Here is a 25,620-nt window from a genome sequence, read left to right on the forward strand (position 1 = left end):
ATGCAAGAGCTGTATAAAAGCAGGTTCTTCTCCTCACTCTCACATTCACTCCACTCACCTCCATCTCCTTGGAAGAAGGTGAGTTTCAAGCCCATTCTCCATTTTCTCATTTTCTGGGATTTCTCTGCACATACCTGTGACATTGTCCCATGCAGGACCTTGCAGATGCTTTTTGTGAAAGGAGGAAAGGAGTGGGTGGTGTGTGATTGCTGGGACTTGGCAGAAGTATTGCCCCAGTTCTGAACTGGATGGGGACATCCCTGGCTTCAGCTCTTGGTAGGGTTTGTGTAAGGGGAAGAGCCCATGTGCCTCCAGACACAGCCTTCAGCTCTTATTGCCAGCTCATGCCTTGGCTCCCTCATGTCGGGGTGACGATTGGATCCTCACCCACACCTCGTGATTTACTTCTCCCTTCCCTCTCTCTGCCAGGTGCCTGTGCAGCCCCAAGCCATGTCCTGCTACAGCCCGTGCCGGCCCTGCCAGCCCTGCGGCCCCACCCCGCTGGCCAACAGCTGCAATGAGCCCTGTGTCAGGCAGTGCCAGGACTCCCATGTGGCCATCCAGCCCTCGCCCGTGGTGGTGACCCTGCCCGGCCCCATCCTCAGCTCCTTCCCACAGAACACCGCCGTGGGATCCTCCACCTCTGCTGCTGTTGGCAGCATCCTCAGCTCTCAGGGAGTGCCCATCAACTCTGGGGGCTTTGGCCTCTCGGGCTTGGGCAGTGGCCTCTGTGGCAGGAGATGCTTCCCCTGCTGAAGCTGTCCCTGCACTGTGGCCTTCTCCTGGATCCTCCATTTTCTCCCTCTTTTGACTTTTGACTCATTAAATTCTGCTGCAATCCAGCCCCTGCCTTTGTGTCATCCTTTGCCCTGCAGACGCTCTCCCAGGGCACAGAGGTTGCCCAGGGCTGTTTCTGGGAGGGGTTGTTGGGGCTGGTTTTGCACTGTCTGTCAGCACAGGCTGGCATTGGTTGTGCTCAGTGGGCACTGAGTGATCCTCTGCATTCTGAATTTCCCTGTCCTGATGGATCTGAAAGGAAGGATAAAATCCCAGAATGGCTTGTCTTGGAAAGGACCTTAGACATCACCCAGTCCCACCCCCATGTCATGGGCAGGGACACCTTCCAGCATCCCACATTGCTCCAAGCCCCATCTCAGCCTGGCCTTGAACACTTCCAGGGATTCAGGGGCAGCCACAGCATCTCTGGACAACGGGTGCCATTGCCTCACCACCCTTGGGTAATAAAGGATTGCTTCTGGATACACCCTCTGAATCTACTCTCTCTCAATGTGAAGCCAATTCCCCTTGTCCTGTCACTACAGATTCTTGTAAACAGGCTCTCCCCATCTTGACCATAAATTCAGGTACTGCAAGGCCACAATTACCTCACCCCAAAGCTTTTCCTCTCCAGGCTGAGCATTCCCAATTCTCCCAGCCTTTCCTCCTGCCAGAGCTGCTCCATCCCTCGGATAATCTTGGCTTCCTCTGGGCTCGCTCCTACAGCTCCATGTCCTTCTGTGCTGGGAGCCCCAAGCTGGAGGCAGCTCTGCAGGTGGGGTGTCACCTGAGCATGGCAGAATCCCCTCCCTTGGCCTGCTGCCCGAGCTGGTTTGGATGCAGCCCAGGACACAGCTGGCTTTCTGGGCTGCCAGAGCACAGTTGTGCTTTGTGGCAGGCCAATCATCCCACAGGCAGCCCCAAGTCCTCCTTTGCAGGGCTGCTTACAATAGAATAGAATTAACCGAGAAGAGAATAAAATTACCCTACATAGTCCAGGGACAACCACGTACCTCTTTTCTCTCCCTTCTTTAAACTGAACTTTTGACACAAGTACTCAGCAGTGAATGTGTTACAGACAAGACAAAGGCACCAGCTTCCATCAGTATCTAGCATCAGGCTCCAGCAGATCCCATCCTGACCACAGGATTCCCAAAAGGTGGGACACAGTGCAGTGGGCTGCCTTCCCACAGACCTGTGCTCCCATGGAGTCACTGAATGGGTTTGGTTGTGTTGCCCACAATATCAGATTTGTTACTCACTGTGCAACAACTCAGTAATCACACTCAGAAGAAACACTGATTGTTTATGTCTGTTGCACAAGCCTGGATGCTTGGTGGAATTCCCCAAACCAAGCATACCCACCAGACTTTCCATGCCATTATCTGTACACAGATATTCAGAGTTTGAAGCTTTCCAAGTACAGCCCCTCTACTGGGATTGATTCCTCAGTTCCATACAAGTTATACCACCCCAGCTCAATTCTACACACGCTCAGGGGAAGGATCTTTACCTGGGCACAGCGTCTTTTTGACCTGCAGGTGCGACTTTCAGTATGGCAATGATCATAATTAAGCTATAGGATACACGGACCTTGAATAGTTTACCAGGTTAGCAAAATATACACAGACACGCATCGACATCTTGATTTACTACATCATTAAGGGATTTTCCTGGATGTCCTGGAATAAGAGATGCTATCTGCAATCTGCCCCACTGGCACAGAACATTTTGGCTTATCACTGTTGTTGTTTAGGGATGGTGTTCTCCAATTTAGTAGTCCTGCTCAAAAAAAACAACCAACCACCTCCCCCCTAAAAAAAAAAAAATCAAACCAATCCGAAAAACCAAATCCACACCAACAGTGGCTTCCCTTTCCCCTCCAGCTGGAAGCACAAAAGTCAAAGATCACAGTCTGGCATAATATCTACTCACGGGAAACGGCAATGAGATCAAAAACCAAACACTAACAGCCACAATATTAATAGGAAAACCTATGAGACAAAGAAACTATTTACATGGAAAGTAAACCAATTTAATGTCCTTCCCCCCCCCCCCCCCCAGGCTTTTTCCCTATGGAAGGAGCAGCCTTCTTCCTGGAAGTGAGAGAGAGTCCTCCTCTCCCCCATCTTGGGAGGGACATGAGCTGGGATCAATGAACATGAAGGTCTTGCCCATTGTTGGAGTCCAGGGCATTCCTCTGAGTGCCCTGGAAGGCCACCCACCTCAGCAGAGAGGTTTGGGACTCGAGAAAGAGGCTCTTGGATCTGTCCAGGGGGGTCTTGGAGTTGTACAGGGGGGTAATAGACCCTGGCACAGAGCCCAGGAGAACACTGCCTCTGACTTCAGTCCATGGGACCAGCTTCCAACATTGAGAGAAGAATTACAAACCACAAAGATGTGAAAACAGTAGTTCAGCTTAGTGTAGGATGAAAAATTATGTAGTTTTGAGTTTTTAGAATGTATGTACATGGGGGACAAGATGGAAGATTTAGGGTGTGCCTCTTGGTTCTTCCTTCTTCTCCCCTGACCTCCATCTTCTGGTGACAGTGCCACAAAGGAGTCTAAGGAGATTGGGTCAGAGCAGAGTTGAACATTTTTTGTAGGTGAGAGGTATTGGAACAGAACTGTAAACAAGTGAAATGTGGTTTTCTGAATAAAGAGGCTGTGACATCTCACTGCAGGAGGAGTCACCCCGTGTCCCAGCTGCTGTTCAGATCTCGGCTGGGCACAGAGAACATTGCGAGATATGAAATAATAAACAACACGGAAAATGGAGAAAACAAGACCTTGAAGACTCCACTTCTATCTTGCGTCCTGGCTCAGGGCATTGAGAGGCAAAAAACCCTTAGCCACCTTAATCTCGGAACAGAAAGCCAAACCTGAGAGCCCATGCCCCTTCACGCTCAACTGGGCCAAACCATGACAATTACATCTTTAAGGCTTATTAATGACCAGATGTCCTTGGCTTGGGGAGGCAGCTGCTGCCTGTTCCACTGGTGAGGTCTCCTTTCCTGCTGATGAGGCTGCAAAGTACAGAAGGATCTCTGTCCTGGTTTGACAGTGGTATTCTTCAGTTTAATGTTCCAAATAAAACCATGTGCTGCTCTCAGGCCTTCCTCTCTTTCTCCACTGTGGAGGGCTGAAGAGAAGAACTGGAAGCACAAAAAGCAAAGATTGCAGGATGACATAACTACAATTTACAGGGATCAGATAAGACAATTAACTATAACCGCAGCAACATTCACAACAAAAATGTACAAAAGAGTGACTGACATGCCACTTTCAAAGCAGCACATCACACTATGAGAACAGGGGTGACTGCCCTGACTGTGGCCTGGCACCAAGGGCTGTCAGCAGCATCCTGGGCTGTGCCAGCAGGAGCAGCACCAGGAGATGGGTGGGAGCGGCGATGCCGCTCTGCTCAGCACTCGCCTGGGGCCATCCCCGTGTTGGGCAGGGGCTGTAATGCAAGAACCACCTGGACCAAGGGGAGTGAGTTTGGTGTAAGGTGAACAGGATGGTGAGGAGATCAGAGCACTTGGCTGGAGAGAAGAAGCTGAAGGCTCAGGAAGTGTAGGGAAGGCCCATTGCTGAGTGTAGAGAAGGGAATGCTTTAGGAGAGACCAAAAATCATCTTTCTCATCACTGAAGATCATTAGGCCATGCTGGCCAACCACAGGTCAGTGGAGAAAATTAGAAAACAGAGTTACCTATTGCATGACTCAGAAAATTTAAATTGAGCCTGTGTTAACACCCTGTGAACAACCATTCCCAACAATCCCGGTGCATAACCCCCACCCACAACCAGCCCTGGGCATCATCTCTCTTTCTGGGCATGTTGGGAGAGGATCTGTAGGGGAATAAATGAGAGGACAACATGGGCTGCGATGCAAAAGAACTTTAATGAGTCAAACCAGGAAAATTAGGTCAATCCAAGCAGAGATGCCAATGCAGAGAGCACCAGGGGCAAACACCAGTTGCTTGTTCTCCAAGGTGTGTATTCCAAGCAGGTCCCCAGGATGGCTGTGTGGGGCCCACAGCCCCTGGGAGCACAAGGGAACAAGGACACAGGAGGGAAAGGAGGGAGTGGCAGAGGACAGAGGCAGGGATGGGCTGTGCTTGCCAGGAGCCCAGGCTGGCCCTGTCCCTCTGCAGGGGCTGCTGGGGCTGCTCAGCCCCTCAGGAAGCACCAAGGCCATGCTGCGTCCCCAGGGCGGTTCCATCCTGTGAGTCCTTGGGTTCCTTCCCCAGGGCCATGGTCAGCAGCTTTAGCAGGGGAGGCCACAGAGGCCACTGCCCAAGGCCGAGAGGCCAAAGCCCCCAGAGCTGATGGGCACTCCCTGAGAGCTGAGGATGCTGCCAACAGCAGCAGAGGTGGAGGATCCCACGGCGGTGTTCTGTGGGAAGGAGCTGAGGATGGGGCCGGGCAGGGTCACCACCACGGGCGAGGGTTCGATGATGACGGTGGAGTCCTGGCACTGCCTGACACAGGGCTCATTGCAGCTGTTGGCCAGCGGGGTGGGGCCGCAGGGCTGGCAGGGCCGGCACGGGCTGTAGCAGGACATGGCTTGGGGCTGCACAGGCACCTGGGAGACAGGGAGAGGGGAAGTAGAGCTGAGAAAGGGCTGTGTCAGAGCCGTCTGTTGTCACCCCATGACAGACAAAAGCAAAGAGAAGCCTAGCCTCTTTGCTTTGAGAGGCCCAGCATCCTCACTGGTTGCTGAGGCCCCCAAGAATCTCCTGAAGAGTGACCAAGCCCAGGGACTCCCACACCTTGGCCTGAGCTTAGGAAACATCTCAGACAAACCCAGCCTTTCTCCATACACACCTTCTGTCCCTTCCCTCTCCCAGAACAAGCTGTTCTCAACAACCCAATGGGATTAAAGCAGAGAATGTGATTAGAAAGCCCAAAGGCAGAAGAAGAGAAAGGGCTTCAGACTCACCTTGATGCCAAGGAGATGGAGGTGAGAAGAGTGAATGAGAGGTCAAAGAGAAGGTCCCCCTTTTATACTGCTCCTGCACTGCCCCAGGCCCACAGGCAGTGCACAAAGGCAGTAATTTTCCAACCCATTCACCTCCAAAGCAAAATATCCGCCCTAACGCCACACGTTGTGGTTTGATTTCCATCAACGCTGCCATTTCATTTCCTCATTTCTGACCTGCTTGCTCTGTGCTGCAGCTCCTTCCACGTGTGCCCTGCGAGGCCCGAGCACAGCTGGGCTCAGAGCGTGTCCCTGCAGGCACAGGATGTGCCCCCCATGCCGGAGGGTCCCGTGCAGGCAGGGGATGTTGGCTCGGGGCAGTGCCTTGCCATTCTTGGCAGCTGCCTCTGCAGGGACAGCCCCAGCTCTGCCCTGCCCTGCACAGAGCAGCAGAGCAGCCAAAGGCTCCTCTCCTCCCACCACGTCCTGCCTGCTGCTCTCCCCCCTCTCACCTCACTCCACTGCCCACTGGACACTGCTTCTCCAGGGAAATGCTTTCCTCTCCCTTCCTCTTCATGCCCTGTGCTGATGCAGAACGTTTCCCAGGCTGAGTATTCCAGGGCTGGAACTGGAAAGCCAAAGCCCACCTGGGGCTGAATCAGCAAAGCTTGTGGTGGCAAACAAAATCTTCCACACAGGGCAAAAGGGAACAGCAAAAGGGAAGGTTGAGCCAAGGCTGCCTGGGGCAGCTTCACTGGGGTCAGGGGCTACAGGACAGGGGAAGGTTCTCCAAGGATTCTGGCCTTGCTGTTCAGTGGCAACATTTCCTGTCACAGGATAAGGTTCCTGATATTCCTCAGAAACAGGGGGAGGGAAAACCTCCCCAGAGCAGAGGAGGAAGAGGATCAGCTGTGAGAATATTTAAACAGACTGCACTGACATGAGTGTATGCAACCTGCTGATGGGCACACAAGCCTTGGTGTCAGTGAAAACACCTCTAAACACACCTTGGCAGGTGCTGGCAGTGAGGGAATGCAGCTGAGGACAGAAGGAGATGGTCAGGGAGGATACGAATACCAATGCACAGACTCTGGACTTCAAACACGCCGACTCTTCCACCCACTCAGACATCTGGGACATCAGATGTGCCTTCACGGGCACCTATGAAGAGCCAGAGATCAGAAAAGCTGGCAGCAACTAAGGGGCACCTTGTGGTTCACAAAACCACAGAAAGTCAAGGCAAACCACAGGACAACTGGATGAGATGCTGATGGAGGGACAGAATGCACACAAGGACTCACTTTCCTGGTCAAAGACACCTGGCTGTGGAGGGGAGCTCTCCTGGAGGCTGAGGAGCTGTAAAAGGGCTTTCAGAAAACCCGGCCCCATTGCTTGGTCACATCCTGGCCTTCAAAGCTCTATGGCTTCTGCAGGGCATTGGGACTGATGCCCACCCCTTTCCAATGCTGCAAATGCCTCCTCAGCCTAGAGAACAAACCCAGCACCACCGGAGAGGGAGGGAAATCTCCTCCATTCCTCCAGTAAGGCAGAGATTTGGGGAAACTGCAATGCCACAGGCCTGGGGATGCTCAGAAAAGCCCTGGGTACAAAACCTGCTCAGAGAACACACCACGGACTGATGCACTTCCCTGCCCTGCAGACACGGAGGCAGTTGGGACATGACCCAGGAGGACAAGGGAATGCCTTCAGTCGGCAAATTTCCAGGGAGAGACTCTCCCTACCAGTGGCAAGTCACGCTCCAATTTTGGGTTGGCCGTGTGCCAGCCCTTTGGTGTGAGGCCAAGCCAGGAGGGTGTGATGTCTGCAGGCCTGTTCAAGGCACAGCTGAATCCCCCTCCAGCAAGAGTAGCTTGTAGGAGATGGTCTGAAGATCCCTCATCTGCCTCACGACCATCATCACAGACAGAGACTGAAACCCTTAGAGGACTCCACAACTCCAGCACCTGCAGTTCTGGCCTGGCTGAGGTGGGATGTTTGCCAAGTGTTGCCTGTCAGTGTGCTCAGTGGTAAAACCCAGCATGCATTTCTGTCAGAACCGGAGCAGAAACAATGGGCAAGTCACAGTGAACTGACTGTGCTTGCTGATGGCTGACTTGTTTGCAGTTCTCTCAAAATGAACACACCACAACGATCTCCCGACCTTTGGTCCAACTGCCTGTTGCTGTGGAAAAGACAATAAAGACTCCTGAGTTAGTCAAAGTCTTTGTGATCACCCCACGGAAGAAGTCGGATCTATTGGCAACACCATGAGGATTTCGTCTCTCTCTTGGTAGCTACACCCACCCCCTCTTTCCTCTCTATCCTTTATTTCCTTTCAAATCCTTCTATCGCATTTCCTGTTGGCACTCAATAAAGGTGCATTGGTTTTGATGAATACTGAAATCTATTCTGTGTTGTTTCTGCACTCTAAGATCAGTTAACAAACCATCAAGACTCCCACTTGCATTAGTGAAATGCGACACAGCTCCATCCTGGCCCTGGGAAAAAGGGATGCTTGGCAGCTCCCTCACATGTCACATGTGTCCTCAGCACTGACAGCATGTGCTGGAGAAGTGGCCTGTGCTGGTGTGTCATCCAGGTCAGGCTCCACACTGTGCAGCCAAAGGGCATGGTGGGTGAGGAGAGAGGGAGGAACAAGGAACGGTCCAGACACCCAACACCTCCTCCACATACTGAGAGGGAACCCAGTGGCACAGGGCTCTGTTTGAGACCTGATTCCGGCCAATGATCAGAGAATTACTGAATCACAGAATCACAAGGATTGGCAAAGACCTCCAAGATTATTGACTCCAACCATTACTCATGTGTTCCTGCAAGAAAAATCATTTGGCTTCTCATCCTTGAACATGAAAGGGATCCCTATGACCTAGTGGGGATGTCAGAAAGGAGGAAATTAAATGACAGCTTTGATGGAAACCAAAACACACCCTGTGGCATTAGGGAGCACATTTTGCTTTGGACATGAGTCCGTAGGGAAATTGTTGCCCTGTGCAGTTACTGTGGGCCTGGGGCAGTGCAGGGGCAGTATAAAAGCAGCTCCTTCTCCTCACTCTCTCATCCACTCTTCCCATCTTCTGCTCCTTGGGAATAAGGTGAGTTTGGAGCACTTCTCCAACTCCTTGTCCGCCTCCAAATGCGTTTCTAAGCACATTACTTGTCTCCAGCTGGGCACTAGGGCTCCTTACCATGGGGGAGGGAAAGAGGCAGAAGGTGTTGCAGAGACAGACACTGGGGTTTGGCTGAGGTGTCTCTTGAGCTGTTGGTGAGGTGGGGATCTCTATGGACTTTTTCATGATTTGGGGAGTCTTTTGCACTGAGAGAAACATGGTCATCCATATGGCGGGGTGACAGGCTGATCCTCACCTACTCCTTGTCCTCTGCTTTCCCTTTTTCTCTCAGGTGCCTGTGCAGCCCCAAGCCATGTCCTGCTACAGCCCGTGCCGGCCCTGCCAGCCCTGCGGCCCCACCCCGCTGGCCAACAGCTGCAATGAGCCCTGTGTCAGGCAGTGCCAGGACTCCACCGTGGCCATCCGAACCCTCGCCCGTGGTGGTGACCCTGCCCGGCCCCATCCTCAGCTCCTTCCCACAGAACACCGCTGTGGGATCCTCCACCTCTGCTGCTGTTGGCAGCATCCTCAGCTCTCAGGGAGTGCCCATCAGCTCTGGGGGCTTTGGCCTCTCGGGCTTGGGCAGTGGCCTCTGTGGCAGGAGATGCTTCCCCTGCTAAAGCTGCTCCCTGCACTGTGATCTCCTCGCCAATCCCCCTCTTCTCCCTCTTTTGACTCATTAAATTCTGCTGCAACCCAGCCCATGCCTTTATGTCATCCTTTGCCCTGCAGACGCTCTCCCAGGGCACAGAGGCTGCCCAGGGCTGTTTCTGGGAGGGGTTGTTGGGGCTGGTTTTGCACTGGCTGTCAGCACAGGCTGGCATTGGTTGTGCTCAGTGTGCACTGAGTGACCCTCGGGGTTCTGAATTTCCCTGTCCTGATGGATCTGAAAGGAAGGATAAAATCCCAGAATGGCTTGGCTTGGAAAGGACCTTAGACATCAACCAGTCCAATTCCTGTGTCATGGGCAGGGACACCTTCCAGTATCCCACATTGCTCCAAGCCGCATCTCAGCCTGGCCTTGAACACTTCCAGGGATCCAGGGGCAGTCACAGCATCTCTGGACAACGGGTGCCAGGGCCTCACCACCCTTGGATAATAAAGGATTGCTTCTTGATAGACCCTCTGAATCTACACTCTGTCAATGTGAAGCCATTTCCCTTTGTCCTGTCACTACAGATTCTTGTAAACAGGCTCTCCCCATCTTGACCAAAAATTCAGGTACTGCAGGGCCACAATCACCTCACCCCAAAGCTTTTCCTCTCCAGGCTGAGCATTCCCAATTCTCCCAGCCTTCCCTCCTGCCAGAGCTGCTCCATCCCTCGGATAATCTTGGCTTCCTCTGGGCTCGCTCCAACAGCTCCCTGTCCTTCTGTGCTGGGAGCCCCAAGCTGGAGGCAGCTCTGCAGGTGGGGTGTCACCTGAGCATGGCAGAATCCCCTCCCTTGGCCTGCTGCCTGAGCTGGTTTGGATGCAGCCCAGGACACAGCTGGCTTTCTGGGCTGCCAGAGCACAGCTGTGCTTTGTGGCAGGCCTATCATCCCACAGGCAGCCCCAAGTCCTCCTTTGCAGGGCTGCTTACAATAGAGTAGAATTAACCAAGAAGAGAATAAAATTACCCTACATAGTCCAGGGACAACCAGGTACCTCTTTTCTCTCCCTTCTTTAAACTGAACTTTTGACACAAGTACTCAGCAGTGAATGTGTTACAGACAAGACAAAGGCACCAGCTTCCATCAGTATCTAGCATCAGGCTCCAGCAGATCCCATCCTGACCACAGGATTCCCGAAAGGTGGGACACAGTGCAGTGGGCTGCCTTCCCACAGACCTGTGCTCCCATGGAGTCACTAAATGGGTTTGGTTGTGTTGCCCACAATATCAGATTTGTTACTCACTGTGCAACAACTCAGGTAATCACACTCAGAAGAAACACTTGATTGTTTATGTCTGTTGCACAAGCCTGGATGCTTGGTGGAATTCCCCAAACCAAGCATACCCACCAGACTTTCCATGCCATTATCTGTACACAGATATTCAGAGTTTGAAGCTTTCCAAGTACAGCCCCTCTACTGGGATTGATTCCTCAGTTCCATACAAGTTATACCACCCCAGCTCAATTCTACACACGCTCAGGGGAAGGATCTTTACCTGGGCACAGCGTCTTTTTGACCTGCAGGTGCGACTTTCAGTATGGCAATGATCATAATTAAGCTATAGGATACACGGACCTTGAATAGTTTACCAGGTTAGCAAAATATACACAGACACGCATCGACATCTTGATTTACTACATCATTAAGGGATTTTCCTGAATGTCCTGGAATAAGAGATGCTATCTGCAATCTGCCCCACTGGCACAGAACATTTTGGCTTATCACTGTTGTTGTTTAGGGATGGTGTTCTCCAATTTAGTAGTCCTGCTCAAAAAAAACAACCAACCACCTCCCCCCTAAAAAAAAAAAAATCAAACCAATCCGAAAAACCAAATCCACACCAACAGTGGCTTCCCTTTCCCCTCCAGCTGGAAGCACAAAAGTTAAAGATCACAATTTGGGGTAATATCTACTCACTGGAAACAGCAATGAGATAAAAAACCAAACATTAACAGCCACAATATTAATAGGAGAACCTATGAGACAAAGAAACTATTTACATGGAAAGTAAACCAATTTCATGTGCCTTCACCCCCCAAGGCTTTTTCCCTATGGAAGGAGCAGCCTTCTTCCTGGAAGTGAGAGAGAGTCCTCCTCTCCCCCATCTTGGGAGGGACATGAGCTGGGATCAATGAACATGAAGGTCTTGCCCATTGTTGGAGTCCAGGGCATTCCTCTGAGTGCCCTGGAAGGCCACCCACCTCAGCAGAGAGGTTTGGGACTCGAGAAAGAGGCTCTTGGATCTGTCCAGGGGGGTCTTGGAGTTGTACAGGGGGGTAATAGACCCTGGCACAGAGCCCAGGAGGACACTGCCTCTGACTTCAGTCCATGGGAACAGCTTCCAACATTGAGAGAAGAATTACAAACCACAAAGATGTGAAAACAGTAGTTCAGCTTAGTGTAGGATGAAAAATTATGTAGTTTTGAGTTTTTAGAATGTATGTACATGGGGGACAAGATGGAAGATTTAGGGTGTGCCTCTTGGTTCTTCCTTCTTCTCCCCTGACCTCCATCTTCTGGTGACAGTGCCCCAAAGGAGTCTAAGGAGATTGGATCAGAGTAGATTTGAATATTTTTTGTAGGTGAGAGGTATTGGAAAAAAACTGTAAACAAGTGAAATGTGGTTTTCTGAATAAAGAGGCTGTGACATCCCACTGCAGGAGGAGTCACCTCGTGTCCCAGCTGCTGTTCAGATCTCGGCTGGGCACAGAGAACATTGCGAGATATGAAATAATAAACAACACGGGAAATGGAGAAAACAAGACCTTGAAGACTCCGCTTCTTTCCTGTGACATGGCTCAGGGCATTGAGAGGCAAAAAACTCTTAGCCACCTGAATCTCGGGCACAGAAACCCAAACCTGAGAGCCCATGCCCCTTCACGCTCAACTGGGCCAAACCATGACAATTAGATCTTTAAGGCTTATTAATGACCAGATGTCCTTGGCTAGGGGAGGCAGCTGCTGCCTGTTCCACTGGTGAGGTCTCCTTTCCTGCTGATGAGGCTGCAAAGTACAGAAGGATCTCTGTCCTGGTTTGACAGTGGTATTCTCCAGTTTAATGTTCCAAATAAAACCATGTGCTGCTCTCAGGCCTTCCTCTCTTTCTCCACTGTGGAGGGCTGAAGAGAAGAACTGGAAGCACAAAAAGCAAAGATCGCAGGATGACATAACTACAATTTACAGGGATCAGATAAGACAATTAACTATAACCTCAGCAACATTCACAACAGAAATGTACAAAAGAGTGACTGACATGCCACTTTCAAAGCAGCACATCACACTATGAGAACAGGGGTGACTGCCCTGACTGTGGCCTGGCACCAAGGGCTGTCAGCAGCATCCTGGGCTGTGCCAGCAGGAGCAGCACCAGGAGATGGGTGGGAGCGGCGATGCCGCTCTGCTCAGCACTCGCCTGGGGCCATCCCCGTGTTGGGCACGGGCTGTAATGCAAGAACCACCTGGACCAAGGGGAGTGAGTTTGGTGTAGGGTGAACAGGATGGTGAGGAGATCAGAGCACTTGGCTGGAGAGAAGAAGCTGAAGGCTCAGGAAGTGTAGGGAAGGCCCATTGCTGAGTGTAGAGAAGGGAATGCTTTAGGAGAGACACCAAAAATCATCCTTCTCATCACTGAAGAGCATTAGGTCATGCTGTCCAGCCCCAGGTCAGTGGAGAAAATTAGAAAAGAGATTTACCTATTGCATGACTCAGAAAATTTAAATTGAGCCTGTGTTAACACCCTGTGAACAACCATTCCCAACAATCCCGGCACATAACCCCCTCCCACAACCAGCCCTGGGCAACATCTCTCTTTCTGGGCATGTTGGGAGAGGATCTGTAGGGGAATAAATGCGAGGACAACATGGGCTGCGATTCAAAAGACCTTTAATGAGTCAAACCGGGAAAATTAGGTCAATCCAAGCAGAGATGAAAATGCAGAGAGCACCAGGGGCAAACACCAGTTGCTTGTTCTCCAAGGTGTGTATTCCAAGCAGGTCTCCAAAGAGGGCTGGAGTCAGCAGGTGCTCCCCAGGATGGCTGTGTGGGGCTCACAGCCCCAGGGAGCACAAGGGAACAAGGACACAGGAGGGAAAGGAGGGAGTGGCAGAGGACAGAGGCAGGGATGGGCTGTGCTTGCCAGGAGCCCAGGCTGGCCCCATCCCTCTGCAGGGGCTGCTGGGGCTGCTCAGCCCCTCAGGAAGCACCAAGGCCATGCTGCGTCCCCAGGGCGGTTCCATCCTGTGAGTCCCTGGGTTCCTTCCCCGGGGCCATGGCCAGCAGCTTTAGCAGGGGAGGCCACAGAGGCCACTGCCCAAGCCCGAGAGGCCAAAGCCCCCAGAGCTGATGGGCACTCCCTGAGAGCTGAGGATGCTGCCAACAGCAGCAGAGGTGGAGGATCCCACCACGGTGTTCTGTGGGAAGGAGCTGAGGATGGGGCCGGGCAGGGTCACCACCACGGGCGAGGGTCGATGATGCACGGTGGAGTCCTGGCACTGCCTGACACAGGGCTCATTGCAGCTGTTGGCCAGCGGGGTGGGGCCGCAGGGCTGGCAGGGCCGGCACGGGCTGTAGCAGGACATGGCTTGGGGCTGCACAGGCACCTGGGAGACAGGGAGAGGGGAAGCAGAGCTGAGAAAGGGCTGTGTCAGAGCCGTCTGTTGGCACCCCATGACAGACAAAAGCAAAGAGAAGCCCAGCCTCTTTGCTTTGAGAGGCCCAGCATCCTCACTGGTTGCTGAGGCCCCCAAGAATCTCCTGAAGAGTGACCAAGACCAGGGACTCCCACACCTTGGCCTCAGCTCAGGAAACATCTCAGACAAAACCCAGCCTTTCTCCATACACACCTTCTGTCCCTTCCCTCTCCCAGAACAAGCTGTTCTCAACAACTCAATGGGATTAAAGCAGAGACTGTGATTAGAAAGCCCAAAGGCAGAAGAAGAGAAAGGGCTTCAGACTCACCTTGATGCCAAGGAGATGGAGGTGAGAAGAGTGAATGAGAGGGTGAGGAGAAGGTCCCCCTTTTATACTGCTCCTGCACTGCCCCAGGCCCACAGGCAGTGCACAAAGGCAGTAATTTTCCAACCCATTCACCTCCAAAGCAAAATATCCGCCCTAACGCCACACGTTGTGGTTTGATTTCCATCAACGCTGCCATTTCATTTCCTCATTTCTGACCTGCTTGCTCTGTGCTGCAGCTCCTTCCACGTGTGCCCTGCGAGGCCCGAGCACAGCTGGGCTCAGAGCGTGTCCCTGCAGGCACAGGATGTGCCCCCCATGCCGGAGGGTCCCGTGCAGGCAGGGGATGTTGGCTCGGGCCAGTGCCTTGCCATTCTTGGCAGCTGCCTCTGCAGGGACAGCCCCAGCTCTGCCCTGCCCTGCACAGAGCAGCAGAGCAGCCAAAGGCTCCTCTCCTCCCACCACGTCCTGCCTGCTGCTCTCCCCCCTCTCACCTCACTCCAATGCCCACTGGACACTGCTTCTCCAGGGAAATGCTTTCCTCTCCCTTCCTCTTCATGCCCTGTGCTGATGCAGAATGTTTCCCAGGCTGAGTATTCCAGGTTTGCAGCTGGAAAGCCAAAGCCCACCTGGGGCTGAATCAGCAAAGCTTGTGGTGGCAAACAAGATCTTCCACACAGGGCAAAAGGGAACAGCAAAAGGGAAGGTTGAGCCAAGGCTGCCTGGGGCAGCTTCACTGGGGTCAGGGGCTACAGGACAGGGGAAGGTTCTCCAAGGCTTCTGGCCTTGGTGTCCAGTGGCAACATTTCCTATCACAGGATAAGGTTTCTGATATTCCTCAGAAACACGGGTAGGAAAAACATGCCCAGAGCAGAGGAGGAGGAGGATCAGTTGTGGGAACATTTAAACAGACTGCACTGACATGAGTGTATGCAACCTGCTGATGGGCACACAAGCCTTGGTGTCAGTGAAAACACCTCCAAACACCACTTGGGAGGTGCTGGCAGTCAGGGAATGCAGATGGGGACACAAGGAGATGGTTAGGGAGAATACGAATAGCAATGTACAGACTCTGGACTTCAAATACGCCGACTCTTCCACCCACTCAGGCTTCTGGGACATCAGATGTGCCTTCACGGGCACCTATGAAGAGCCAGAGATCAGAAAAGCTGGCAGCAACTAAGGGGCACCTTGTGATTCACAAAACCACAGAAAGTCAAGGCAAACCACAGGACAACAGGATGAGATGCTGATGGAGGGACAGAATGCACACAAGGACTCCTCTTCCTGGTCAAAGACACCTGGCTGTGGAGGGGAGCTCTCGTGGAGGCTGAGGAGCTGTAAAAGGGCTTTCAAAAAACCCGGCCCCATTGCTTGGTCACATCCTGGCCTTCAAAGCTCTATGGCTTCTGCAGGGCATTGGGACTGATGCCCACCCCTTTCCAATCCTGCAAATGCCTCCTCAGCCTAGAGAACAAACCCAGCACCACCGGAGAGGGAGGGAAATCTCCACCATTCCCCCAGCATGACAGAGATTTGGGGAAACTGCAATGCCACAGGCCTGGGGATGCTCAGAAAAGCCCTGGAACAAAACCTGCTCTGAGAACACACCACGGACTGATGCCCTTCCCTGCCCTGCAGACACGGAGGCAGCTGGGACATGACCCAGGAGGACAAGGGAATGCCTTCAGTAGGCAAATTTCCAGGGAGAGACTCTCCCTACCAGTGGCAAGTCACGCTCCAATTTTGGCTTGGCCGTGTGTCAGCCTTTTGGTGTGAGGCCAAGCCAGGAGGGTGTGCTGTCTGCAGGCCTGTCCAAGGCACAGCTGAATCCCCCTCCAGCAAGAGCAGCTCCATCCTGGCCCTGGGAAAAAGGGATGCTTGGCAGCTCCCTCACATGTCACATGTGTCCTCAGCACTGACAGCATGTGCTGGAGAAGTGGCCTGTGCTGGTGTGTCATCCAGGTCAGGCTCCACACTGTGCTGCCAAAGGGCATGGTGGGTGAGGAGAGAGGGAGGAACAAGGAACGGTCCAGACACCCAACACCTCCTCCAGATACTGAGAGGGAACCCAGTGGCACACGGCTCTGTTTGAGACTTCATCCCTGCCAATGATCAGGGAATTATTGAATCCCAGAATCACAAGGATTGGCAAAGACCTCCAAGATTATTGACTCCAACCATTACTCATGTGTTCCTGCAAGAAAAATCATTTGGCTTCTCATCCTTGAACATGAAAGGGATCCCTATGACCTAGTGGGGATGTCAGAAAGGAGGAAATTAAATGACAGCTTTGATGGAAACCAAAACACACCCTGTGGCATTAGGGAGCACATTTTGCTTTGGACATGAGTCTGTAGGGAAATTGTTGCCCTGTGCAGTTACTGTGGGCCTGGGGCAGTGCAGGGGCAGTATAAAAGAAGCTCCTTCTCCTCACTGTCTCATCCACTCTTCCCTTCTTCTGCTCCTTGGGAATAAGGTGAGTTTGGAGCACTTCTCCAACTCCTTGTCCGCCTCCAAATGCGTTTCTAAGCACATTACTTGTCTCCAGCTGGGCACTAGGGCTCCTTACCATGGGGGAGGGAAAGAGGCAGAAGGTGTGGCAGAGACAGACACTGGGGTTTGGCTGAGGTGTCTCTTGAGCTGTTGGTGAGGTGGGGATCTCTATGGACTTTGTCATGATTTGGGGAGTCTTTTGCACTGAGAGAAACATGGTCATCCATATGCAGGGTGACAGGCTGATCCTCACCCGCTCCTTGTGCTCTGCTTTCCCTTTTTCTCTCTGCCAGGTGCCTGTGCAGCCCCAAGCCATGTCCTGCTACAGCCCGTGCCGGCCCTGCCAGCCCTGCGGCCCCACCCCGCTGGCCAACAGCTGCAATGAGCCCTGTGTCAGGCAGTGCCAGGACTCCACCGTGGCCATCCAGCCCTCGCCCGTGGTGGTGACCCTGCCCGGCCCCATCCTCAGCTCCTTCCCACAGAACACCGCCGTGGGATCCTCCACCTCTGCTGCTGTTGGCAGCATCCTCAGCTCTCAGGGAGTGCCCATCAGCTCTGGGGGCTTTGGCCTCTCGGGCTTGGGCAGTGGTCTCTGTGGCAGGAGATGCTTCCCCTGCTAAAGCTGCTCCCTGCACTGCGGTCTCCTCGCCAATCCCCCTCTTCTCCCTCTTTTGACTCATTAAATTCTGCTGCAATCCAGCCCCTGCCTTTGTGTCATCCTTTGCCCTGCAGACGCTCTCCCAGGGCACAGAGGCTGCCCAGGGCTGTTTCTGGGAGGGGTTGTTGGGGCTGGTTTTGCACTGGCTGTCAGCACAGGCTGGCATTGGTTGTGCTCAGTGTGCACTGAGTGACCCTCGGGGTTCTGAATTTCCCTGTCCTGATGGATGTCAAAGGAAGGATAAAATCCCAGAATGGCTTGGCTTGGAAAGGACCTTAGACATCACCCAGTCCAATTTCTGTGTCATGGGCAGGGACACCTTCCAGCATCCCATATTGCTCCAAGCCCCATCTCAGCCTGGCCTTGAACACTTCCAGGGATCCAGGGGCAGTCACAGCATCTCTGGACAACGGGTGCCAGGGCCTCACCACCCTTGGATAATAAAGGATTCCTTCTTGATACACAGCCTGAATCTACACTCTGTCAATGTGAAGCCGTTTCCCCTTGTCCTGTCACTACAGATTCTTGTAAACAGGCTCTCCCCATCTTGACCATAAATTCAGGTACTGCAGGGCCACAATTACCTCACCCCAAAGCTTTTCCTCTCCAGGCTGAGCATTCCCAATTCTCCCAGCCTTTCCTCCTGCCAGAGCTGCTCCCTCCATCCCATGGATAATCTTGGCTTCCTCTGGGCTCGCTCCTACAGCTCCATTTCCTTCTGTGCTGGGAGCCCCAAGCTGGAGGCAGCTCTGCAGGTGGGGTGTCACCTGAGCATGGCAGAATCCCCTCCCTTGGCCTGCTGCCTGAGCTGGTTTGGATGCAGCCCAGGACACAGCTGGCTTTCTGGGCTGCCAGAGCACAGTTGTGCTTTGTGGCAGGCCAATCATCCCACAGGCAGCCCCAAGTCCTCCTTGGCAGGGCTGCTTACAATAGAGTAGAATTAACCGAGAAGAGAATAAAATTACCCTACATAGTCCAGGGACAACCAGGTACCTCTTTTCTCTCCCTTCTTTAAACTGAACTTTTGACACAAGTACTCAGCAGTGAATGTGTTACAGACAAGACAAAGGCACCAGCTTCCATCAGTATCTAGCATCAGGCTCCAGCAGATCCCATCATAACCACAGGATTCCCGAAATGTGGACACAGTGCAGTGGGCTGCCTTCCCACAGACCTGTGCTCCCATGGAGTCACTGAATGGGTTTGGTTGTGTTGCCCACAATATCAGATTTGTTACTCACTGTGCAACAACTCAGTAATCACACTCAGAAGAAACATTGATTGTTTATGTCTGTTGCACAAGCCTGGATGCTTGGTGGAATTCCCCAAACCAAGCATACCCACCAGACTTTCCATGCCATTATCGGTACACAGATATTCAGAGTTTGAAGCTTTCCAAGTACAGCCCCTCTACTGGGATTGATTCCTCAGTTCCATACGAGTTATACCACCCCAGCTCAATTCTACACACGCTCAGGGGAAGGATCTTTACCTGGGCACAGCGTCTTTTTGACCTGCAGGTGTGACTTTCAGTATGGCAATGATCATAATTCAGCTATAGGATACACGGACCTTGAATAGTTTACCAGGTTAGCAAAATATACACAGACACACATCGACATCTTGATTTGCTACATCATTAAGGGATTTTCCTGGATGTCCTGGAATGAGAGATGCTAGCTGCAATCTGCCCCACTGGCACAGAACATTTTGGCTTATCACTGTTGTTGTTTAGGGATGGTGTTCTCCAATTTAGTAGTCCTGCTCAAAAAAAACATCCAACCACCTCCCCCCTAAAAAAAACCAAACAAACCAATCCGAAAAACCAAGTCCACACCTACAGTGGCTTCCCTTTCCCCTCCAGCTGGAAGCACAAAAGTCAAAGATCACAGTCTGGGATAATATCTACTCACTGGAAACGGCAATGAGATCAAAAACCAAACACTAACAGCCACAATATTAATAGGAAAACCTATGAGACAAAGAAACTATTTACATGGAAAGTAAACCAATTTCATGTGCCTTCACCCCCCAAGGCTTTTTCCCTATGGAAGGAGCAGCCTTCTTCCTGGAAGTGAGAGAGAGTCCTCCTCTCCCCCATCTTGGGAGGGACATGAGCTGGGATCAATGAACATGAAGGTCTTGCCCATTGTTGGAGTCCAGGGCATTCCTCTGAGTGCCCTGGAAGGCCACCCACCTCAGCAGAGAGGTTTGGGACTCGAGAAAGAGGCTCTTGGATCTGTCCAGGGGGGTCTTGGAGTTGTACAGGGGGGTAATAGACCCTGGCACAGAGGCCCAGGAGGACACTGCCTCTGACTTCAGTCCATGGGAACAGCTTCCAACATTGAGAGAAGAATTACAAACCACAAAGATGTGAAAACAGTAGTTCAGCTTAGTGTAGGATGAAAAATTATGTAGTTTTGAGTTTTTAGAATGTATGTACATGGGGGACAAGATGGAAGATTTAGGGTGTGCCTCTTGGTTCTTCCTTCTTCTCCCCTGACCTCCATCTTCTGGTGACAGTGCCACAAAGGAGTCTAAGGAGATTGGGTCAGAGCAGAGTTGAACATTTTTTGTAGGTGAGAGGTATTGGAAAAAAACTGTAAACAAGTGAAATGTGGTTTTCTGAATAAAGAGGCTGTGACATCCCACTGCAGGAGGAGTCACCTCGTGTACCAGCTGCTGTTCAGATCTCGGCTGGGCACAGAGAACATTGCGAGATATGAAATAATAAACAACAGGGAAATGGAGAAAACAAGACCTTGAAGACTCCGCTTCTTTCCTGTGACATGGCTCAGGGCATTGAGAGGCAAAAAACTCTTAGCCACCTGAATCTCGGGCACAGAAACCCAAACCTGAGAGCCCATGCCCCTTCACGCTTACCTGGGCCAAACCATGACAATTACATCTTTAAGGCTTATTAATGACCAGATGTCCTTGGCTAGGGGAGGCAGCTGCTGCCTGTTCCACTGGTGAGGTCTCCTTTCCTGCTGATGAGGCTGCAAAGTACAGAAAGATCTCTGTCCTGGTTTGACAGTGGTATTCTTCAGTTTAATGTTCCAAATAAAACCATGTGCTGCTCTCAGGCCTTCCTCTCTTTCTCCACTGTTGGGGGCTGAAGAGAAGAACTGGAAGCACAAAAAGCAAAGATCGCAGGATCAGATAACTACAATTTACAGGGATCAGATAAGACAATTAACTATAACCTCAGCAACATTCACAACAGAAATGTACAAAAGAGTGACTGACATGCCACTTTCAAAGCAGCACATCACACTATGAGAACAGGGGTGACTGCCCTGACTGTGGCCTGGCACCAAGGGCTGTCAGCAGCATCCTGGGCTGTGCCAGCAGGAGCAGCACCAGGAGATGGGTGGGAGCGGCGATGCCGCTCTGCTCAGCACTCGCCTGGGGCCATCCCCATGTTGGGCAGGGGCTGTAATGCAAGAACCACCTGGACCAAGGGGAGTGAGTTTGGTGTAAGGTGAACAGGATGGTGAGAAGATCAGAGCACTTGGCTGGAGAGAAGAAGCTGAAGGCTCAGGAAGTGTAGAGAAGGGCCATTGCTGAGTGTAGAGAAGGGAATGCTTTAGGAGAGACAGCAAAAATCATCCTTCTCATCACTGAAGAGCATTAGGTCATGCTGTCCAGCCCCAGGTCAGTGGAGAAAATTAGAAAACAGATTTACCTATTGCATGACTCAGAAAATTTAAATTGAGCCTGTGTTAACACCCTGTGAACAACCATTCCCAACAATCCCGGCACATAACCCCCTCCCACAACCAGCCCTGGGCACCATCTCTCTTTCTGGGCATGTTGGGAGAGGATCTGTAGGGGAATAAATGCGAGGACAACATGGGTTGCGATTCAAAAGACCTTTAATGAGTCCAACCGGGAAAATTAGGTCAATCCAAGCAGAGATGAAAATGCAGAGAGCACCAGAGGCAAACACCAGTTGCTTGTTCTCCAAGGTGGGTATTCCAAGCAGGTCCCCAGGATGGCTGTGTGGGGCTCACAGCCCCAGGGAGCACAAGGGAACAAGGACACAGGAGGGAAAGGAGGGAGTGGCAGAGGACAGAGGCAGGGATGGGCTGTGCTTGCCAGGAGCCCAGGCTGGCCCCATCACTCTGCAAGGGCTGCTGGGGCTGCTCAGCCCCTCAGGAAGCACCAAGGCCATGCTGCGTCCCCAGGGCGGTTCCATCCTGTGAGTCCCTGGGTTCCTTCCCCAGGGCCATGGCCAGCAGCTTTAGCAGGGGAGGCCACAGAGGCCACTGCCCAAGCCCGAGAGGCCAAAGCCCCCAGAGCTGATGGGCACTCCCTGAGAGCTGAGGATGCTGCCAACAGCAGCAGAGGTGGAGGATCCCACGGCGGTGTTCTGTGGGAAGGAGCTGAGGATGGGGCCGGGCAGGGTCACCACCACGGGTGAGGGTTCGATGATGACGGTGGAGTCCTGGCACTGCCTGACACAGGGCTCATTGCAGCTGTTGGCCAGTGGGGTGGGGCCGCAGGGCTGGCAGGGCCGGCACGGGCTGTAGCAGGACATGGCTTGGGGCTGCACAGGCACCTGGGAGACAGGGAGAGGGGAAGCAGAGCTGAGAAAGGGCTGTGTCAGAGCCGTCTGTTGGCACCCCATGACAGACAAAAGCAAAGAGAAGCCCAGCCTCTTTGCTTAGAGAGGCCCAGCATCCTCACTGGTTGCTGAGTTCCCCAAGAATCTCCTGAAGAGTGACCAAGTCCAGGGACTTCCACACATCGGCCAGAGCTCAGGAAACATCTCAAACAAACCCAGCCTTTCTCCATACACACCTTCTGTCCCTTCCCTCTCCCAGAACAAGCTGTTCTCAACAACCCAATGGGATTAAAGCAGAGAATGTGATTAGAAAGCCCAAAGGCAGAAGAAGAGAAAGGGCTTCAGACTCACCTTGATGCCAAGGAGATGGAGGTGAGAAGAGTGAATGAGAGGGCAAAGAGAAGGTCCCCCTTTTATACTGCTCCTGCACTGCCCCAGGCCCACAGGCAGTGCACAAAGGCAGTAATTTTCCAACCCATTCACCTCCAAAGCAAAATATCCGCCCTAACGCCACACGTTGTGGTTTGATTTCCATCAACGCTGCCATTTCATTTCCTCATTTCTGACCTGCTTGCTCTGTGCTGCAGCTCCTTCCACGTGTGCCCTGCGAGGCCTGAGCACAGCTGGGCTCAGAGCGTGTCCCTGCAGGCACAGGATGTGCCCCCCATGCCGGAGGGTCCCGTGCAGGCAGGGGATGTTGGCTCGGGCCAGTGCCTTGCCATTCTTGGCAGCTGCCTCTGCAGGGACAGCCCCAGCTCTGCCCTGCCCTGCACAGAGCAGCAGAGCAGCCAAAGGCTCCTCTCCTCCCACCACGTCCTGCCTGCTGCTCTCCCCCCTCTCATCTCACTCCAATGCCCACTGGACACTGCTTCTCCAGGGAAATGCTTTCCTCTCCCTTCCTCTTCATGCCCTGTGCTGATGCAGAACGTTTCCCAGGCTGAGTATTCCAGGGCTGGAACTGGAAAGCCAAAGCCCACCTGGGGCTGAATCAGCAAAGCTTGTGGTGGCAAACAAGATCTTCCACACAGGGCAAAAGGGAACAGCTAAAGGGAAGGTTGAGCCAAGGCTGCCTGGGGCAGCTTCACTGGGGTCAGGGGCTACAGGACAGGGGAACGTTCTCCAAGGATTCTGGCCTTGCTGTTCAGTGGCAACATTTCCTGTCACAGGATAAGGTTCCTGATATTCCGCAGAAACGGGGAGGGAAAACCTCCCCAGAGCAGAGCAGGAGGAGGATCAGCTGTGAGAATATTTAAACAGACTGCACTGACATGAGTGTATGCAACCTGCTGATGGGCACACAAGCCTTGGTGTCAGTGAAAACACCTCTAAACACACCTTGGGATGTGCTGGCATTGAGGGAATGCAGCTGAGGACAGAAGGAGATGGTTAGGGAGGATACGAATACCAATGCACAGACTCTGGACTTCAAACACGCCGACTCTTCCACCCACTCAGACATCTGGGACATCAGATGTGCCTTCACGGGCACCTGTGAAGAGCCAGAGATCAGAAAAGCTGGCAGCAATATAGGGGCACCTTGTGATTGACAAAACCACAAAAAATCAAGGCAAATCACAGGACAACAGGATGAGATGCTGATGGAGGGACAGAATGCACACAAGGACTCCTCTTCCTGGTCAAAGACACCTGGCTGTGGAGGGGAGCTCTCCTGGAGGCTGAGGAGCTGTAAAAGGGCTTTCAGAAAACCCAGCCCCATTGCTTGGTCACATCCTGGCCTTCAAAGCTCTATGGCTTCTGCAGGGCATCGGGACTGATGCCCACCCCTTTCCAATGCTGCAAATGCCTCCTCAGCCTAGAGAACAAACCCAGCACCACTGGAGAGGGAGGGAAATCTCCTCCATTCTCCCAGCATGACAGTGATTTGGGGAAACTGCAGTGCCACAGGCCTGGGGATGCTCAGAAAAGCCCTGGGACAAAACCTGCTCTGAGAACACACCACGGACTGATGCACTTCCCTGCCCTGCAGACACGGAGGCAGCTGGGACATGACCCAGCAGGACAAGGGAATGCCTTCAGTAGGCAAATTTCCAGGGAGAGACTCTCCCTACCAGTGGCAAGTCACGCTCCAGTTTTGGGTGGGCCATGTGTCAGCCTTTCGGTGTGAGGCCAAGCCAGGAGGGTGTGATGTCTGCAGGCCTGTCCAAGGCACAGCTGAATCCCCCTCCAGCAAGAGCAGCTCCATCCTGGCCCTGGGAAAAAGGGATGCTTGGCAGCTCCCTCACATGTCACATGTGTCCTCAGCACTGACAGCATGTGCTGGAGAAGTGGCCTGTGCTGGTGTGTCATCCAGGTCAGGCTCCACACTGTGCAGCCAAAGGGCATGGTGGGTGAGGAGAGAGGGAGGAACAAGGAACGGTCCAGACACCCAACACCTCCTCCACATACTGAGGAGGAACTCAGTGGCACAGGGCTCTGTTTGAGACTTCATCCCTGCCAATGATCAGGGAATTATTGAATCCCAGAATCACAAGGATTGGCAAAGACCTCCAAGATTATTGACTCCAACCATTACTCATGTGTTCCTGCAAGAAAAATCATTTGGCTTCTCATCCTTGAACATGAAAGGGATCTCCATGACCTACTGGGGATGTCAGAAAGGAGGAAATTAAATGACAGCTTTGATGGAAACCAAAACACACCCTGTGGCATTAGGGAGCACATTTTGCTTTGGACATGAGTCTGTAGGGAAATTGTTGCCCTGTGCAGTTACTGTGGGCCTGGGGCAGTGCAGGGGCAGTATAAAAGCAGCTCCTTCTCCTCACTCTCTCATCCACTCTTCCCATCTTCTGCTCCTTGGGAATAAGGTGAGTTTGGAGCATTTCTCCTCCTCCTTGTCCTCCTCCAAATGCATTTCTAAGCACATTACTTGTCTCCAGCTGGGTACTGGGGCTCCTTGCCATGGGGGAGGGAAAGAGGCAGAAGGTGTTGCAGAGACAGGCACTGGGGTTTGGCTGAGGTGTCTCTTGAGCTGTTGGTGAGGTGGAGATATCTATGGACTTTGTCATGATTTGGGGAGTCTTTTGCACTGAGAGAAACATGGTCATCCATATGGCAGGGTGACAGGCTGATCCTCACCCGCTCCTTGTGCTCTGCTTTCCCTTTTTCTCTCAGGTGCCTGTGCAGCCCCAAGCCATGTCCTGCTACAGCCCGTGCCGGCCCTGCCAGCCCTGCGGCCCCACCCCGCTGGCCAACAGCTGCAATGAGCCCTGTGTCAGGCAGTGCCAGGACTCCACCGTGGCCATCCAGCCCTCGCCCGTGGTGGTGACCCTGCCCGGCCCCATCCTCAGCTCCTTCCCACAGAACACCGCCGTGGGATCCTCCACCTCTGCTGCTGTTGGCAGCATCCTCAGCTCTCAGGGAGTGCCCATCAGCTCTGGGGGCTTTGGCCTCTCGGGCTTGGGCAGTGGCCTCTGTGGCAGGAGATGCTTCCCCTGCTAA

General features: G+C 52.8%; 6 protein-coding genes and 1 pseudogene across 6 annotated transcripts; 4 read left to right on the plus strand and 3 right to left on the minus strand.

The window, feature by feature from the left end:
• LOC136372292 (feather keratin 1-like) lies at positions 1-756 on the plus strand. Its single transcript, XM_066336844.1, has 2 exons — positions 1-78; positions 430-756. Exons 1-2 carry the CDS (start codon positions 1-3, stop codon positions 754-756), a joined length of 405 nt encoding a protein of 134 aa, XP_066192941.1.
• Positions 757-5,048: 4,292 nt separating this feature from the next.
• LOC136372133 (feather keratin Cos1-1/Cos1-3/Cos2-1-like) lies at positions 5,049-5,345 on the minus strand. The gene has a single exon (XM_066336603.1). It carries the CDS (start codon positions 5,343-5,345, stop codon positions 5,049-5,051), a length of 297 nt encoding a protein of 98 aa, XP_066192700.1.
• Positions 5,346-9,143: 3,798 nt separating this feature from the next.
• On the plus strand, positions 9,144-9,450 carry LOC136372296 (feather keratin 1-like; annotated as a pseudogene).
• A 4,314-nt stretch (positions 9,451-13,764) lies between these two features.
• Positions 13,765-17,249, minus strand: LOC136372396 (feather keratin 1-like). Its single transcript, XM_066336992.1, has 3 exons — positions 17,225-17,249; positions 14,441-14,478; positions 13,765-14,082 (listed from the first exon to the last, which is right to left on the minus strand). Exons 1-3 carry the CDS (start codon positions 17,247-17,249, stop codon positions 13,765-13,767), a joined length of 381 nt encoding a protein of 126 aa, XP_066193089.1.
• On the plus strand, positions 14,060-17,553 carry LOC136372395 (feather keratin 1-like). Its single transcript, XM_066336991.1, has 3 exons — positions 14,060-14,084; positions 16,879-16,916; positions 17,227-17,553. The coding sequence occupies exons 1-3, from the start codon at positions 14,060-14,062 to the stop codon at positions 17,551-17,553; spliced, it is 390 nt and encodes a 129-aa protein (XP_066193088.1).
• A 4,284-nt stretch (positions 17,554-21,837) lies between these two features.
• LOC136372390 (feather keratin 1-like) lies at positions 21,838-25,316 on the minus strand. Its single transcript, XM_066336983.1, has 3 exons — positions 25,292-25,316; positions 22,513-22,550; positions 21,838-22,155 (listed from the first exon to the last, which is right to left on the minus strand). Exons 1-3 carry the CDS (start codon positions 25,314-25,316, stop codon positions 21,838-21,840), a joined length of 381 nt encoding a protein of 126 aa, XP_066193080.1.
• LOC136372388 (feather keratin 1-like) lies at positions 22,133-25,620 on the plus strand. The gene is made up of 3 exons (XM_066336982.1): positions 22,133-22,157; positions 24,949-24,986; positions 25,294-25,620. Exons 1-3 carry the CDS (start codon positions 22,133-22,135, stop codon positions 25,618-25,620), a joined length of 390 nt encoding a protein of 129 aa, XP_066193079.1.

This window comes from Sylvia atricapilla, chromosome 27, assembly GCF_009819655.1.
Source record: "Sylvia atricapilla isolate bSylAtr1 chromosome 27, bSylAtr1.pri, whole genome shotgun sequence".
Lineage (NCBI taxonomy): Eukaryota > Metazoa > Chordata > Aves > Passeriformes > Sylviidae > Sylvia > Sylvia atricapilla.